The sequence below is a fragment of the Phalacrocorax carbo genome, chromosome 14 (assembly GCF_963921805.1).
Source record: "Phalacrocorax carbo chromosome 14, bPhaCar2.1, whole genome shotgun sequence".
In the NCBI taxonomy this organism is placed as follows: domain Eukaryota; kingdom Metazoa; phylum Chordata; class Aves; order Suliformes; family Phalacrocoracidae; genus Phalacrocorax; species Phalacrocorax carbo.
The window spans coordinates 1664921-1681169 of NC_087526.1; the positions used below are offsets into that span (position 1 = coordinate 1664921).

General features: G+C 50.8%; 1 protein-coding gene across 2 annotated transcripts; it reads right to left on the bottom strand.

The window, feature by feature from the left end:
- Positions 1 to 821: 821 nt before the first annotated feature.
- SALL4 (spalt like transcription factor 4) lies at positions 822 to 15411 on the bottom strand. Of its 2 annotated transcripts, none has more exons than XM_064465246.1 (4): positions 15219 to 15411; positions 5083 to 7617; positions 4070 to 4377; positions 822 to 2974 (listed from the first exon to the last, which is right to left on the bottom strand). In XM_064465246.1, the coding sequence occupies exons 1-4, from the start codon at positions 15286 to 15288 to the stop codon at positions 2552 to 2554; spliced, it is 3336 nt and encodes a 1111-aa protein (XP_064321316.1). In that variant the 5' UTR covers positions 15289 to 15411; the 3' UTR covers positions 822 to 2551. The 2 variants fall into 2 exon arrangements, with proteins under 2 accessions (XP_064321316.1, XP_064321315.1); XM_064465245.1 differs by lacking the exon at positions 15219 to 15411 and adding an exon at positions 12431 to 12622.
- Positions 15412 to 16249: the final 838 nt, after the last annotated feature.

The window sequence follows — 16249 nt, forward strand, 5'->3', positions numbered from 1 at the left end:
TTCCCTGAGCAGGGAAAGGTCACATCTTGCACCAACTGTTTTGCCTCCTGAAACTATAGTGCGGCTTTTAAACTGCACGCTCTGTGCAGACCAGCTCAGTGCTGCATACTTTCTACCTTCCCACACATCCACCCTGCGTTGTTACCTTTCCTTCTGCTCCTATGCTTATTTTGCCCACCGTCCCGACCACCTCACACCTGCCCTCCCCACCCCTTTTTCACTCCTCCAGAGCTTGGGGTAGAGCCTAGAGGACAGGCGTTGAAAAGGAAGGCAGAAAGGGACACCCAAGTGTGAGCCTTGTGCAAGGGGCACCATGATTGGTAAGCACCCACCTTGGAAGGGTGCATCTTGAGGGTGCACGGGTTCTGCACCCTTTTCCTCCACTGTTACCTCCCAAGCACAAAATATATTTGCTAGTTTAGTTTAGAATCTCAACGCTTTTCCATTATATCAGGGCTCTTTTCAGAACCATTTTCCTTTGCTCTTTAGGGGAAGTTATTTATCACTTTTCTACACCGCCAGCATCTTCAGCCACTGGCAAGTTTATTATTCCTTTCCCTTTCCAGGGTGATGACATTCTATTTCAGTGTGAGAATCACTGTCTCTGGCAAGTATCAATCCCTGTATCAGCCCCCAACTGTTCCCAAGAAACTAACCCAGAGACGGCTCCACCGCTACCAAGTTTCTGTTGTTTTAGCTCATTACCTAAAGCATAACCCTAGACCACAGATTTCAAGAGCCACTGGAGTGAGACAGCACGCTGCCTGTTGAACTTGCTCTTCAGAAGACAGATGCTTTGCAAGAAAAATGTAAGCGCTAAGTGTGAAAAAGCCATCCCAAAATTTATTCTCAAAATGTCAACAGAAACGCATCAGTAGATACTCAAAACTACAGAGTTCTTAGAAGTCATACATTCACAATGCAGAAACTTGACAATTGGGATGCCTTTTGCATGGTCTATGTAACAATATCCATTTTACAGTGTAAACAGGTACTGGTATGTTCTTACTTACAAGTCCAGCAGGAAAGGCACAACTCGGCATACAGAGATCATAAGCAAGAATCAGGTGCAACAACATTACACAAACTTTTGGTAATCTGCATTTTTGGGGCCTTCCACAACGGAGACTGGACCTGAAGATTTCCTGCAGTCAACAACTAGACTTCCTTCCATTGCTCAGTCCTTCCACACCAAATGCTCGCTTTCCAGTCTGGTTCAGATCCCATTTCGCACGGTTCCAGTAGACGTTAGAGGAACAGCGAAAGGTCAATCCAGTAAGTCTTCAGGTGCTTCCACTAATACATCAGGTTTTGGTTTCAGATAGTGCATGGAAGCAGCTGCTTGAACCTCAGTTCATTACAGTGGTCATTAATAGAAAAATAGACGCTACAACTACAGAAGGAAAAAAAATGAGGTAGATAACTTAGAATCCAGATGACCATCCCGGCAACCTTCATACAATACACGTGGATCATTAATTACCATTTTGGTAGAATGCAAGTTCACAGACCACCAAGAAACTTAATGACCAGAGTAGGAATGCCATCCAAAAACCCACAAAACATTTAAACTAAGCATGAATACTTCATATTTAAATACAGGTTTACACAGACTGATCTTCTAAATTACCCAAATGAAAATAAAAAAAAAAAAGAAGTCTCTTGCTAAGGAAACCAGTTCCCATGCCTAACTGCAACAGTCACCTGAGATTCCTTGCAGAGCTTTTAGACCTGACTTCCCAAGGCAAGTCTTCCCTTTCAAGAGAGAAAAAAAAAAAGTATATACATACCCACCCATGCTTGTTTGGGGCTCTCGGTATTGAAATAAAACAGCTCGGAAAAACTGCACATCTTTGGAAGCAGGAGTTTTGGCACTATACTTAAGGACTGTCCTAGTAGTAGTATTAAATAAGCAGCAGTCAACAATACAGAGAATTAATTTCTTAGGAGCAGTGATTAAAGAAAAACAGCAACTTTCTTTCCATAGAACTTCTGAGGCAAAAAAAAGGGAATTAAAAAAAATTTTGTAGTTTTTATAGCCATCATAGTAAAAAGTACATTCAGAAACCACACAGAGCCAAAAATCCAAACAGAAAAACTATTTCTAAGAGGGTGGCAGACATTCTAGGATATTTACCCGCATTAATAGTTTTCATTTCTCGTCAGTAAATAGAAGCTTTTCCATCAACAGTAGGTTGTTTCCACTCTATTCAAAACCCCCAAGTATTCCACTCTAAACAAAAGAGGTAAATATTCTAACCTTTGGAATTTCAAGTTGTAGAAACTTCTGTAAGGCTGTACACATTAAAGTCACACGTAAGAACTACTTTGCAAGACCCGCATCTTTCCAAATACAAGGAAATCCTACTCTTTATTATTTACTATTTGCAAAGCAATATCATGATTGTACTCTGGGCAACTCTTACAAAGACAACCATAAAATCATTTGCACGTCAATAGGAAAATAGGAGGCTGAAGTGGAATCTCTTAAAAATATATGTTTGTGTATATATATATTTGTTCTTTCTGTACGTCAACTTCACTAGAGTTTTTAACTAACAGCAATCTTGTTCTCCTCCATGAAGTGAGGGAACTGGTGTTTTGGCACATTGTCTGCAGCAGCACCACTGGCCTTCTCCGTATCAGAACCAGTCCCCGCCTGGGTCCCGTCTATTTTGGAGACCGTAGCAGTATTTATTGCCGAACCACCCCCAATGGTGACTGGAAGGGTCGGTAAGCCACCGCTCTGGATCACCGAGATCTCGTTGGTCTTCATTGCTATGCCATTGCTGAGTACTGCGGCATACTGATTCCATACTGCGGGGTCAATGCTCACCGAAGGAGGCATTATATCCTTTGGAAACATTTCAGATACCTTCTTGGGATCATTCCCCAGCAAAGCCATGGGGTTATCAATCGAAAGCCTTCTTCCCCGCCTGGCAGAGTTATTCCACATGTGAGTTCCTACATGGACCTTCCAGAGGGGGGGAAAAAGTAAAGAGAATTGTTAATACTGCAGTCCTTTAATGGTTGCGTATACCCAAGTTCTACTCTGCTTAAAGCCAAGCTGCTCAGAAGCCGTCACGTATGCTCCGTGTGCATTCAGGGTTTTTGGCTGGCTAGTTCTTGTCTTTGTTCTCTTCCCGGCACGTGCGAGATACAGCCATTCCACCGCCTGACCTCACCAGGGCCCTTTAGAGGTTACCGCTGAAGTGCTTGTAGGACTGTGTTTTTACCCTTACTGTAAGTGGTGTTGGCAAACTTGTGTCCCCCCGCCCGCCCCCAAAGCCACCTTATTTGCTGTGAACAGGCTACATTGAAAAAAAAAAAATACTAGTTAAGGCAAAACAACTCACCAAGGAATTTGGAAGAGAGGTTACACCTAAGCTAAACATCATTTACACCACAAACACTGCTAGTGCTTCCAGCGAGTGACTGCTCACCAACTGCAGGGTGTTCTCCCTCCCCATCACCATTTGCGCAAGAGGACCGAGGAGCTTGAGGAGGTTCTTGTGGGAAGCGAGAAGCCCCTCTGTGAGTGAGGGAGCTGTGAGCCCTTTACAGGGCAAATGGATTAATCTGACAGTAAGGACAGACTTGCAGCACCTCTTCAGCAAGTGCTTAGGCACAATCCCCAAGTACCTTGTGCCACCTCAGGATTATCCTCAATTTTATCCCTCCTCGTCCTGCATGGTGTTTCGAGCGCACAGTGTAATGCGTGTGTTCTGTAGGCATTTTGTAGCATTCAGTCTGTGAAACGTTTATGGCTTGACACATCCAAATCCAAATGAAAATAAAGCAATCTGCTTAGTAAGGGCTAAGCCTTTCCTACCACCCAAAAGGGAAAGTCAAGGACAGCAGCAAAGACTTCTGCGGGCAATCTCAGTATGCTGTTTAGCAAGTTGTGTGAAGAAACTCAGGAAGGAGAAACATAAGTCAAAGATAATCATTTGAGGAGCTAAAAGAAAAATCAAAGTTGTCCCCAAAGACAGGACAAACATTAGCAATAGTCTTTCCCTCTCTGGTATGACCTTCCCCGACAAAGATTACAACATGAGAGACGATTTACCTTCAGGTTTCCTTTTGTGGTGAAGGCTCTCCCACAGATGGTGCAGGCAAATGGCTTTTCACCAGTATGGGTCCGTTCGTGAATCTGGAGGGCGCTGGCAGAGGAGAAGTTCTTCCCACACGTAGTGCAGATGTGCTGTTTGGCGGGACGGCAGAATTTCGGTCGTGGCACAAGGAGAGGGGCAACACCAGGGGAGAGAGCTGGTGGGCCAATGAAATGGCTAGTGCTAATGGGACGCTCGCTGGGCATCTCCATTTTTATAAGGGCTGGTGGTGCTCTAACAAAAGCAGCTGGAACACTACTTCGACCTGGAAAAAAAAAAGCAAAGAGAATGTTTATCCCAACCTCCTTCTGCTACCAAGCTTAAATCTGGCTAGGATACCAGATGCCCCGCCTTTGGAGCTGCACGTGCCTGAGGAGCACGCCTGCAGAGCCTGCCAGAGACCCCGGTAGGGCTCACACCTGCAGAGAGCCCCCCCAGAGACCCCCCCAGTAGGGCTGCCATTATGCTTGCTAGGATGCTCTGGAAGAAACTGGTTCATCCCTGTTTTTGTTGGCGAGCTTAGGAGTTAGCAAGTCTCGCTTTGGGGTCAAATTTAGATCAACATTAGCCTCAGTGCTAAAGAGCTCGAAAACCCCACAAAAGATACCAGAGTTTTACCACCACGTTCTTGGGTTAAGCAGTTTTCCATGAAACACAAAGGTGGACCCTTGGGGAGCTATGGAGAGGTGTCAGGTGAGCCCAGGGAAGATAGCAAGTGCACAGCCTCTATTTTAAGGACCTCTGTGCTACCCCTTGTAGGAGATGACAGCACTTAATTCTTTGAACTTTGTTGAATTTTGAGTCTGACTGAGTCAGGAAAACTTTACAGGGCGTATGCCCCTGTCCTAGTAGGGGAGAAGGAAGAGGGGAAAGCTGAGGAGGTTTTGACTCCTCTCGGTCTTTTAAGAGGTGATTTCCTCCAGTCCTACTACCCCACCCCAGTTCATTGCCAGAATTTTGTATTACTCACCATATTCTCCATTTGCAAAGTGTAACCCAGGTTCTTCTTTAATGACCTTTCGACCAATATTGCCGTAAGTTAAATCCAAAGCACCGACGACCCCTTCCATTTCGGCAGAAGCGTTCTCAGGACCCTCCGATTTATTTCCCGTGCCTGCGTCTTCTTGGTTGTTGAAACTAGGCGACTTCGACCTCACGCTCTCAGCTTGGCTGTTGGCTGGGGACAGAGCCTGGAGAGACGCAGACTCGGAGGCAGCCGGACTCCTGCCGTTCTGATAATCTGGATCTCCTGCCACAGAAGACGAATCGTTTGTCATGCCATCACTTTCTGCCGAGCCGTTGTCACTAGACTTCAGGCTGCTTTGCCGCTGCAAGTTCAAGGTGGAGTTGACGATCTTCATTTGATTCTCCAGCGCTGCAATACCAGAGAAGGTGGCTGCTGTGGCTGGCAACTCCGATTGTGCATCGTACGGGGTAGGAGGTTTTGAGGAACTCCTAGGGCCGTCCTGAGTTTCCAGGTCCTCTTCCATCTCTATGCTTTCCACGGTCTCGTCCGGGCGGCTGATGTCTCCGTTCTTCTCAGCCACAGCAGGATCCACGTCAGTACTGTCGCAGGCGTTTTCCGGCATCGGCGTATTGGGTATTTGTCCCCCCATATGCATGCGGATATGCTGCTGCAACACAACTGCATTTGTAAACTTCTTCTGGCAAATAGGACACGAATGTTGCATCTTCAAAGGGGTATTTGCCCGGTGGACACCGTAATGAGTTTTAAGGTTCCCTTTAGTGGAGAAGGCACGGCCACAGATTTTACACTTGAATGGCCTCTCTCCGGTGTGAGTACGATAATGCATTTTGAGTGAACTCTGGCAGCTCAGCACTCTGTGACAGATCAGGCACTCGTTGGGGTCAGCTGTGGATTTGTCGATATTTTCAACCAGTTGCTGAAGCTTTGATGTTTCTGAGCCTTGCTCGTTTGACCCACTTACATGGAAGACGCTCACGCTGCAGGTAGCTTGCGGTGAACTCAAGCTCTGCTCAGTTCCTGATTCATGACCGACCGCCCCTGACGAGGAAGAGCCACCCTCACTTTCTGGAGAAGGCCTTGACTGCAGGTCACTTGAGAACGTACCAGGCAGGGACTCCTTAACGCCTGCGAGGTTGGAGACGGTCTGAGGTGCGCTGGTGGCCGCAGAGGTAGGCAGAGTTGTTAGGAGAGGCTTGCTATCCACAATTAGGTTAGACTCATCCAGCGGCACAGACATCCCATACGGGATTCCAGTGCTAGTGGGAACATTGTCCAGGTGCTCAGGAACCGGGTAAGGATTCATCTTTATGTGGGGGTATTTGTCTTTGTGACGCTGAAAATGCACTTTAAGGTTTCCTTTGGTTGTAAAGCGGTTACCGCAAATGTTACACTTGTAGGGCCTTTCGCCGGTGTGGGAACGGAGGTGGATCTGCAGGGCGCTGTCGTTGCCGAAGACCTTGCCGCAGAACTTACACTTGTGTTTGAAGAACGGCTCTTCTGCGTTCGGTTTGCTTTCGGACACGCTGATGTTGGGAGGTTTTCCCTTCCCCTTCTTTGAGGAATCTGTTACAGAAGACACGGCCGAAAGCGGGTTTTGGAAGATGACGGAGTTGGAGGATTGAGGTAGCAAAGGATTTGGGAACCGAGAAATGGAGCCGGGGAGGCTTCTGCTTGCCTCTGGCTTCAAGGGGAAGGAGGAGGAAAGCCCAGCAGCCAGCGAGCTGGCGGCCGCAACGCCAGTGTTAGAATGAGGTAGTTTTCCTTGCTTCAAGGATTCCAGTGATAGGCTCTGGCTTCCAGCTTTTTGTCCGATTAAAGCAACAGCAGCCGAGAGCTGCTGAGACATGTGAGCACCCAGAGCTTTTAGTGGATCAGTAGCAGCTGCTATAGAGGGATGCAGGGCATGGGGAGCCATCATAGCAATCTGAATGCGAATTTGCTCTGTCAGCTGAATTTGCTGGAGTTGCTGCTGCTGCAAACACACGAGCTGCTCCAGGATCATGGGGATAGCATTAAAACTGGCTGCTGAAGAAGAGATGGCATCGGAGGTCCGCTGGTTCACAGCCACTTTAGTGCCACGTATCGTCTGCAAAGTCACGTTAGTGTTTGGTACTTTGGATTTTGGTAGATAGCTTAGCCCAGGAGCCACAGGTGTGACGGGAGGTTCTATTTTAAGGTACATTCCTCCTACCGACTCAGCATCCATTTTTCCTTCTCTCTTTTCCATAGAGCCAGTGCAGCCCTTCGCCTGAACATCCTTGCGTGTCCTGCTATCCATTCGATCGCTTGGAAAGCTCCCTAGAGAAGCTTCAGAGAAGCTTTCAGGGGGTACTGTTCCCTCGCTGTCATTCATGATTAGAACAGGCGGATTTTTAGTGCAATTTTTCTTATGCTCAAGGAATTCAGAGAGATCAAAGAATTCTGCACAGCATTTCTCACAGATTTTAGTTTCTTCCGTGCGACACCTTTTGGAACTCATTTCACCATCTCCGTCACCTGGGACGTCTTGTGGACTCCCTTAAAATAAAAGAAAGTCACATTATTAATAGCTAGATTTAGACCGAGTATTTCCTGTTGTTACAACCGCTGACTTCACCTGAATTGCAAGTTAAAGATACAAGACACTGGAACCAAGTTTGCAGGTCGATCTGAAGCCCTGCTCTTTGTTCTGCTGCCAATTCATTTGCAGCCCCGAAGAAATCTGCATCTCCATTCTGCTGTCAATAAAAACAATCATATAAAAGGAATCTCACAAGGTCTGATGGAAAGAAGTTTATCGCAAATCCCTTTATACGGGTAAAAAGGGAACAGTGCGGCACGCCAACTAGCACCTGCAAAGCAGCTTAAAAGGAACGCGACCCAAGGAAGACAGAGAAGGACCGTAACACCAAGCAAAACATCACATAAGCTTATTTTGTGTTTGTACTTCCGTCCGCAAGCCTTAGTTAACCGCCTCACAGAAACTCATATCGGGTTGTTAAAACAAGAACTTCAGAGCAGTTCTTAATTGTACCTGGATCCATTAAATGACATTCACTCTGCCATAATGGAAGTAATTACTGCTGATGAGGGCTGACAAAAGCAAAAGCAAGTCCAATATTAGCTTTTAAATACTTCAAAAGCACACTCACATAAAAAACCACCTCTAAAAAGCCACAGTAGTAAAGAAACGATGATTGATTTACAGAACCCCACATGCAGATAGGGGCCTACACAGGTACCGGTGATTATTAAGGGGGCGATGCAACAAGTCCTGCTTGCAAAACGCACGACGTCATTTCAGACCCGCTCAGGACGGCTGCATCCGCAAATCACCCGTTTTCAGGGAGGACGAGGAAGGAAAGCAAAGCTGGTCTGCAAGTCCACTCCTGCCCTTCCTCCACCACTGCCCCGCAGATTAGACTGAGCATAATTTGCAGGCAGGCCAAAAAAACCCAACCAACCAACCAACCTCAATCATTCAGGGAAATATCAGAACGAGAAGAGAGGTTAAGAGAGATTCTAAACCAAAACAGGATGTTTTTACTGGGTCCGGCCATCCTTCAACAAGAAGCTCGCACCCAACTCGAGGCAGGCGAGCACACGGGGCACCGGAGGCAGGAGCGTCCAGGAGGTACAACCTGAGGCTCCCACAGCCGAGGGGGAGGCGGGAAGGACTGCGGATGCATTACAGCCCCCCATCAGGTGAAACGCCCGGTAACTCACACCGACGGGTCCCACTGCGATGGGTGCAGTAACCAAGCGCTTGGCCTCCCGCGCAGCCAGCGGGGCACACCGCAGCCCTCAGCCACCACCGAAAACGCGTGGTACGAGATCTCTCCTAGCCAGGCCTTGTATCTCCAGTAATTCATCTCAGGGCTCAGCTCCAGTTCCACGTTACCAGCCCACACCATTTTACAAGGGGAACCAGAGACTCTGCAAGCACGGGAGCTATTTGCGGCTTTCATTTTAAAGGTGTAACTGAACCACACATCTGATACACGTGTATATCCTGTACATGGCAGGGTGGAGGGGAAGCATGCCCAAGCAACAAACCCAAGCACCTTGACTTACTGTTTCGGGGTAGCATAAAAGCTCTGTAAGGGAGGATATTGCAAACCTTGACATTTTTTAGGTTAGCAACGGTATTATATGTATATTCAACAAATCAAACTTCGACTGTGTCACGTTGAGTGACAGAAAGTGCACGGGGAAGTTTATTTTTAAAAAATAAACAACTTGATCAATAAAAAATGTGAATATCAGAGGCCTTTTATGCTATGGTGTACAAAGCAATAAATCCAACTCTATATGTATGCGATTCTGTCAACTGCATACACTCCAGGGTTACAAGTCCTTGAATTGGGAGGAAAGGTGTTCTCGGCACAGCTATGATCACAACCCTTCGGATCCCTCATATCTGAATGGGGAAAATTAAACACTTCCCCCCCCCTTCAGCCCAAACAACTTCCACAAGTGAAGGAAATGAGTAAAAGCGTAGTTTTAGCATGCATTTCCTACCCCAAATATCATTAAATTGATGCCTCTAAAGGCAATCCAGCTCTAGGGAAAAAACATACAGAGAAATCTAGTCTGCTGGCAAGTGCAAGTAGTACCCGATTCAGAACTTGGTCTATTAATAGGGTCAACTGAGGTCAAGATGGATGTTTTTAAACTCATCTTTGCACGAGTCTGAGCAGGTAGGACAGGAAAGCAAGCGCTGGTGTTGAAAAAAGGCAACAAACTTCCATAACTACTCTGTACACTGACTTGAAAGGTCTTTACTCGACTACTGCCCTAACTGTTTCCATCCGTCCCACAGGTATTTCACAGAACAGGCTAAAACATCAAAACCTCTTTTCCAAATTGTTTAGCATTTGGGGCTTTAACAGTCTGATCTCCCAGGCCCAACTGTACAGTTTCCCCGTGTTGCAAAACGACCCTTGGGTTTTACTTTAGAAAGCACCAGGCTCTTCCTTCCACAGCCTCTCCGCGAGCACATGCGCGTCACGCTGCAGCCTGCGCCTCCGCAGTGGCCACGCAAAACGTTTAGTGGAGTAGAAATGTCCGCACAAAAGACCACCACCCACCCCCAAGGAGATATTCCAGGACAACCATGTCCAGACAACTCCTCAAACTTTAACTGCTTTGAAGCATCTCATCATTCACCTCCCCTCCATCAAAAGTTCCTTCTTTTTTTTTTTTCCCCATTGGTAAGGCCACGCTAAATTCAAAGCCTCCTCGTCCAAACTCCAGCACAGCCTATGCTCCCGATTTTCACAATTCCGAGGAGCTGCAGAGGGAACTCTTCTGGTCCTAAGCACCACTTGCCACCTCAGAGAGGGAAATGCCAGCAAACTGAAGGCACCTGTGCTGGGCAGCAGCAAGCAGGCTGGCAGCCCTGCCCCTGCGCACGCTCCCTGCCCCACGGTTTGGTTTCCAGCTCCCCTGTCTGACAGCAAGGCACTAGCTCAGGACTCCAAATAAATTCAACTCCCAGCTTGTACCGACTTGCTGCATGACAAGTAGGGAAGAGTTATGCCTTATTTTCCCTTCCACCTTAGAAAAAGGTGAGTGTAACAGCTTCCCCTATCTTACAAAGGGTATTTTTTTTTGCTACAGTCACAGTAGAACCACTACGGTTGGCCAGGGCATAGTAGCTGGAATAACCAAGGAGCAATTTACTGTTTCTTTAAAAAGAACCCAACAGCTTTTCTGAAACTCTTCATCTTGATTTCTAGCTACATCCTCTCCTCGGCAGAGCCCCAAGCGCCTGCAATCAGAGCGCCCCACTTGCCCTGCCCTGTGCTCCCCCCAGCGCAGCTTGCACCGACACAGACCCGAGGGTCTGAAAACGGGGGGGGTTTCTCTGCAAAGCAGCCCCCTGCCCCGTGCAGCCAGGGCTGCCCACGTACTGTACGAGGATTTCCCGAGAAGCAGAGAGCCCTGCCACAACAATTGCTTGTGCACTTCGCTTAACCCTCTCCAAAGGCTTCCCAGGGATAGGGCTTCTACTGTTTTTTTTATCTCCCCACCCCCGAATTTCAGGAATGTTATCTCTCAGCATCTAGTTATCCAATAAGTTAGAAGAATGCAGTAAACCCAGCAGGGGGGTTAGATTGAATCACTGGCAAATGGATGGAAAAAATCCACTATTGTGTAGGACAAGGCGGTCATCGACAAGGAAGGCTGATAAAATCCACACAGCTCGAATTAATATTTTTTTTTTTTTTTTGAGGGAACCAGTGAAAGGAGTTAAGTAAGTCTTGTTTGATGCGATTTCGGAAAGGGTGCTGCTCATCTGAGCCATTAGTGACCTATTTATTTTTTTTTCCAACGGTGATAAGTTATATTTCACTGGAATTGGGAGGAAACGGTCAGAGCTCAAGCTTTCCCCCCCATTTTTTTTTCCCCAAGAGTCTAATACCTTTGGTGAGCTTACTTTTTCCACAGACTACGTTTGATCAGCGACTCCAACATTAACATACCCACGCACTTCCACAGTTAAAACTGGCTCACTAAGGATTGGCAAGTACCCTCTCCGGTCCCAGGGGTGAAAACCTGCCACCAGCTCCCTGTTGTTCTCGGGCATGATTTTTTTCCCCCACCCCGTTCCCAGCTGAAAAACTGGGGCTTCCAAGAACTTTAAACTGCCCCAAAGTTCCTTTCTTCTCCCACCATAAAACACCACTTAAAGCATTTTCTTTACCTGTAACTAGGACAAAATCCCTTCCTTGGGTAAGCAAAAACACACAACTGGTTACTTACAGGAATATTCCACAGGCCTGGAGGTTTTCTGCACTGAATTTATCAGCAGCATTTTTCCCAGCCGGGCCTTCACATGCTTGCAGGTTTCTCTTGCAAGGCTTTCACACACACCCCCTCCGCCCCCCATTATCTACCTACTGATTCCCCCCTTTTCATCATCCACCTATTAAAGAGAAGCATCCCTCCAAGGACAGAATAAACTGTTGTTGTACATAAAGGCGTCTGAGGAGCGGAAAAAGTAGTGTTAAAACAGGCAGGAAAAGTTAAGGTGAGGGGCTGTGGCTGGGGGGCCGCGGCGCCGGGCAGCCCCCCCGCCCCGGGGGTCCCGCCGTTACCTGCCGAGCCGGTGCGGGGCGATGCGGGGCCGGTCGGTGGAGGGCACTCACAGCCCGCTCTGCCCGGCCCCTGCGGGGAACCGGCCGCCCCCGGGCGGGGCCGCCCCCGCTCCCCCCCACCCCGCAGCACCCACCCGAGCCCAAACAGCAGCCCCGACGTCACCCACAGCGGCTTTTTCGTTAAGCAAAGGGCGATTTTGGGCCGAGCCGTGACAAAACAGCAAATCCCCCCCCGCCCCCCGCCCTACCTGCTCGGCCGCCGGTCCTCCCACCGCCGCGGCCCCGGACCCCACTTAACACTAGTACAGTGTTTAAGACCGAGCTAAACGGCGCAAACCCCGCTGCCAAGGTCAATTGCATGAGAGTCCTAATTGTAAGCCTGACATCAACTTACCACCCACAGCAAGCGGGAGGAGGCAAAGGTTAGAGCAGCAGCTCTGTCAAAACGTCACATGCCGCCGAGCCCGGCAAAAGGGCTCCATCACTACAACCAATATAATGTTTCACTTACGTAAAAGGAAAAACAAGCCGGGTATCGCCCCCCCCGGCACCCCCTCACCCCGCTGCGCCCACCCGGGGGGTGCTGCCCACCCCCCGGGACACCGGGGATAAACAGTAAAGACCAAAAAAACAAGGGGGGGGGGGAAAAACCACCGCAAAACTTGCCTTTCCTCGTTAAACACCCCTCCGCTTAAGCGGAGCTCAAAGCACGAACCGGGGGGGGGGGCTTAAATCAAGGAAAACTCCAATGTGACCCTGGGGGGGGGGGGGGGGGGGGAAAACCAACCAAGCAAAAAAACCACCCAAAACAACAACAAAAAGTTGCAGTTTGATACTGTATTTTTAAAGAATGAATCACGATTTTTAATGGCAGCCATCCAACACAATGGGCATTTTTCAAGCTCTTTGTGGAAATGCTAATTTTGGGTATGTAGCATAATTCCCCGGCGACCACCTGCGGATTTTTTTGACCTGTTAATTGATCACCAGGTTGGCAGGACCGTTCCTTAACGCGCCGCATTGTTCCCAGAGGTGGGTCCCAAATCGCTTTGCCAAAAAAAAACCCCAACACCAAACCCAAAAACCACCACTTGCAAAAGAGGCGATAAGGGCTTGATTTTATTATTACGATCCTGTATATACTCGATAACGTCCCAATCGAATCCCTGCGGTATTTCGACTTTGCCGTGCAGCTCCATCCCCGCTTATTTACGGGGCACACCTGGAGCGGGAATATCCCGCCTATTGGGGAGATTTGCGGGCGATAACGGGGGCACCGGAGCCGCGGGTTTTCGTTCTGAACGCAGAAGCGGCGATCACGCAGGACGGGGACCCCGTCCCCGCACCGGAGGGTCCCCCGACCCCACCCCCGCCCCGCACCGGAGGGTCCCCCCCGGGCGGTGCCACCGCTGCCCCGGCTCCCGGAGGGGTTTTTCAGCCAGGGTTGGGTTGTTAAAAAACGGGGGGCAAAAAGAGCTCCCCCCGCAGCAGAGCAGCTGGCCACTGCCCGCCGCGGCGGTGTGCGGCGACCCGCCCCCCCGCACGCCCCCCCCAGCGGCCGCAGCAGGAGTTATTAACCCTTCTGTTTCAGCGCAGCCCCGGAGGTGGCTTTTCCAGCAGCGGGCAGAGATTTACATGTGGAAACATCACCTCCATCCCCCCAACCAAACCGTATGCACAAAGGAAAACAGTCATGCATTAAACATGGGATTTATTGCCTTCTGGCCGGCTTGCTGGTTCTTAAGTCACCATTAACCGGACCCAACAATTGCACATTTCGACTCAAAGAAGTGAGGGGGGGAGGCGAAAAAAATAAAATTAAGAGCCCGAACCTCCCGCGGGGCTGGGGATAAGCAGCTCCTGTAACGTGCTTTGCTGGGTACTGGGGACGGATTCCCACCCCCCCCCCAAAAAAAAAAAAAACAACCACAAAACACCACAACAGTCCCTGAGGAGGGCAGAGAGCCCGGAGAAAGTTCTCGGGGGACACACGGAGGCGTTTGGGCACAACGACCACAACAACTCCCACCGACCGCAGCCAGGTCAGCCGCCCCCCCCCCCCCCGCCCCGCTCCGGAGCCGGCCGGCGGCGGCGGGACCTGCCCCGGCCCCCCGGGCGTTGGCAGCGGGGCCGAGCCCGGAGCGGGGCCGGGGGACCGCCGCCCCCCACCCTCCCCGGCTGCGGGGAGAGAACCGGCCGCCCCCAGCCCTCCCTGCCCGCTCCCGGGACCCGCGGCTCCTCCGAGCCCGGCTTTACACCTTCCCCTTCCCTTGGGACGGTGAGGGGCCGGGAGCCCCCCGAAGGGCCGGGAGGGGGTCGGCGGCACCCCCCCCCCCGCCCGAGTACAAAGCGCTCACGCACACCCCGCATTAGCTCACCGGAGTTATTTTAGGAAGTCGGAAATCAAAGATGGCTGGAGGTCAAGCTACAAAAGGTCCGGGGCGATCGCGATCGCCAACGAAAATAGTCTCAGCGCCCTTTTTTTTCTGTGTTTTTTTTTTAACCCCCCCAAACCCCCCATAACTACCGAGAAAGTGCTCAACACACCGGGGAACCCGAACCCGAGGCATTTCCCACCCCGGCGAGGACCGGTCGCGATCCCCCCCCCCCCCCGCCCCAGCCCCTCCGCCTCAGGCAGGCTTTGGGGTTCGCCTCCCACGCGGCTGCACCCCGCGCCCCCCCACGCGGGACCGGCGCTGGCTCCGCGGGGTGCGTGCGGGGTGGGGGGCAGCCGGGCAGGGCGAGGGACCCCCCCGGGAAGCACCGCACCCCGACCCCCCGGGAACACGGCGGGGCCGGTGCCCCCCGCAGCCCCGCGGACCACCACCGCGAGGGGGGCCGGGGATTTACACACACACACAAACACACACCCCAAAAAAAGAATTAAAAAAAAAAAGGAAAAGAAAAAAAAAAAGCCTGCGGGGAGCTGGGGGTCGGGTTCCTGGCGCAGCCCGTGGAAGGGGGGGTGGGGGGAGCAGGGGGTGGACGGAGCCCCCCCCGGGAGAGCCGGCCCCGCCGCGGCGCCCCGCGCCTCACCACTTGCAGCATCTGGGGGCTGCTCCTCCGAGTTGATGTGCTGGGGCTTCGCCTGCTTCCGTCGCGACATGGTGCACCAGCATCGGGAGCAAAATAGTAGCAATTATTTTCCTCTTCACAACAAATTCCTAGAGTTGGGAAATTACCCCCATTGGGCGGAATGCGCATGTCAGAGTAATTATGATTATCAATAATGCATTGCGATTTATCATGGGTCCCTGACAGCTGATTGGCCTGAGTCCAAGGGCTCACAGATTATTCAAATCAGGGCCATTGATCAGGGCGCAGCGGGGCACGCTGGGCCATGTAGTCCCGGCCCAGCCCGGCCCGGCCCGGCCCGCCCGGGCCCCAAAGGCGCGGCCCCCGGAGGCGCGGCCCCCCCGGGGGGCAGCGGGGGGCAGGAGCCAGCCCGGGCAGTAAACAAACACGCCGGCAGCCCGACCCTCCCGGCCGCCGAGGGACAATACCTTTGTTATCTCACCTGCGCTTTTTATATTGTGCTTTAGAGACTTTTTTTTGTTGTTTTCTTTTTTTTTCTTTTCTTCCTTTTTTTTTTTTTTTTCCCGCCTCCCAAAGCAAGCGGGAGCCCCGGCCAATGCTAATTCTGCCCTTTGTCGTTAGATAAGGTGGAAAAGGGAAGAGCGCTGATTGCCCGACCGGACGAGCCCGGGGTCTCCGGGCGAGCGAGGGGGGCTTCACCGCGGACCCTTGGCGCGGGGCCGGGCGGTCCCGGGCTTCTTTTAAGTCCCACTTTCTGGGAAGCCGACAAAATCGAGCCTGCTCTATTTTTTTAACAGCAAATAAAAACGTTAGACATGTAAAAGGTTCATGTGAAAAAAATTGAAGCAAGTGAAAAAAAATAAAAGCAAACCCCCAAGCCCTGTGAAAGCGGTTGCCTGCGCGATGCTGGCCGTGGGAGCGCACGGCGGGACCGTGTTCATCTTTCGCTCCCCTCTTGCGCCGTCGGGCTCCATGTGAAGGCGCTAAACCCTGCCCCCGAGGCGCGGCGGGGTGGCCCCGGCCGTGGTGGC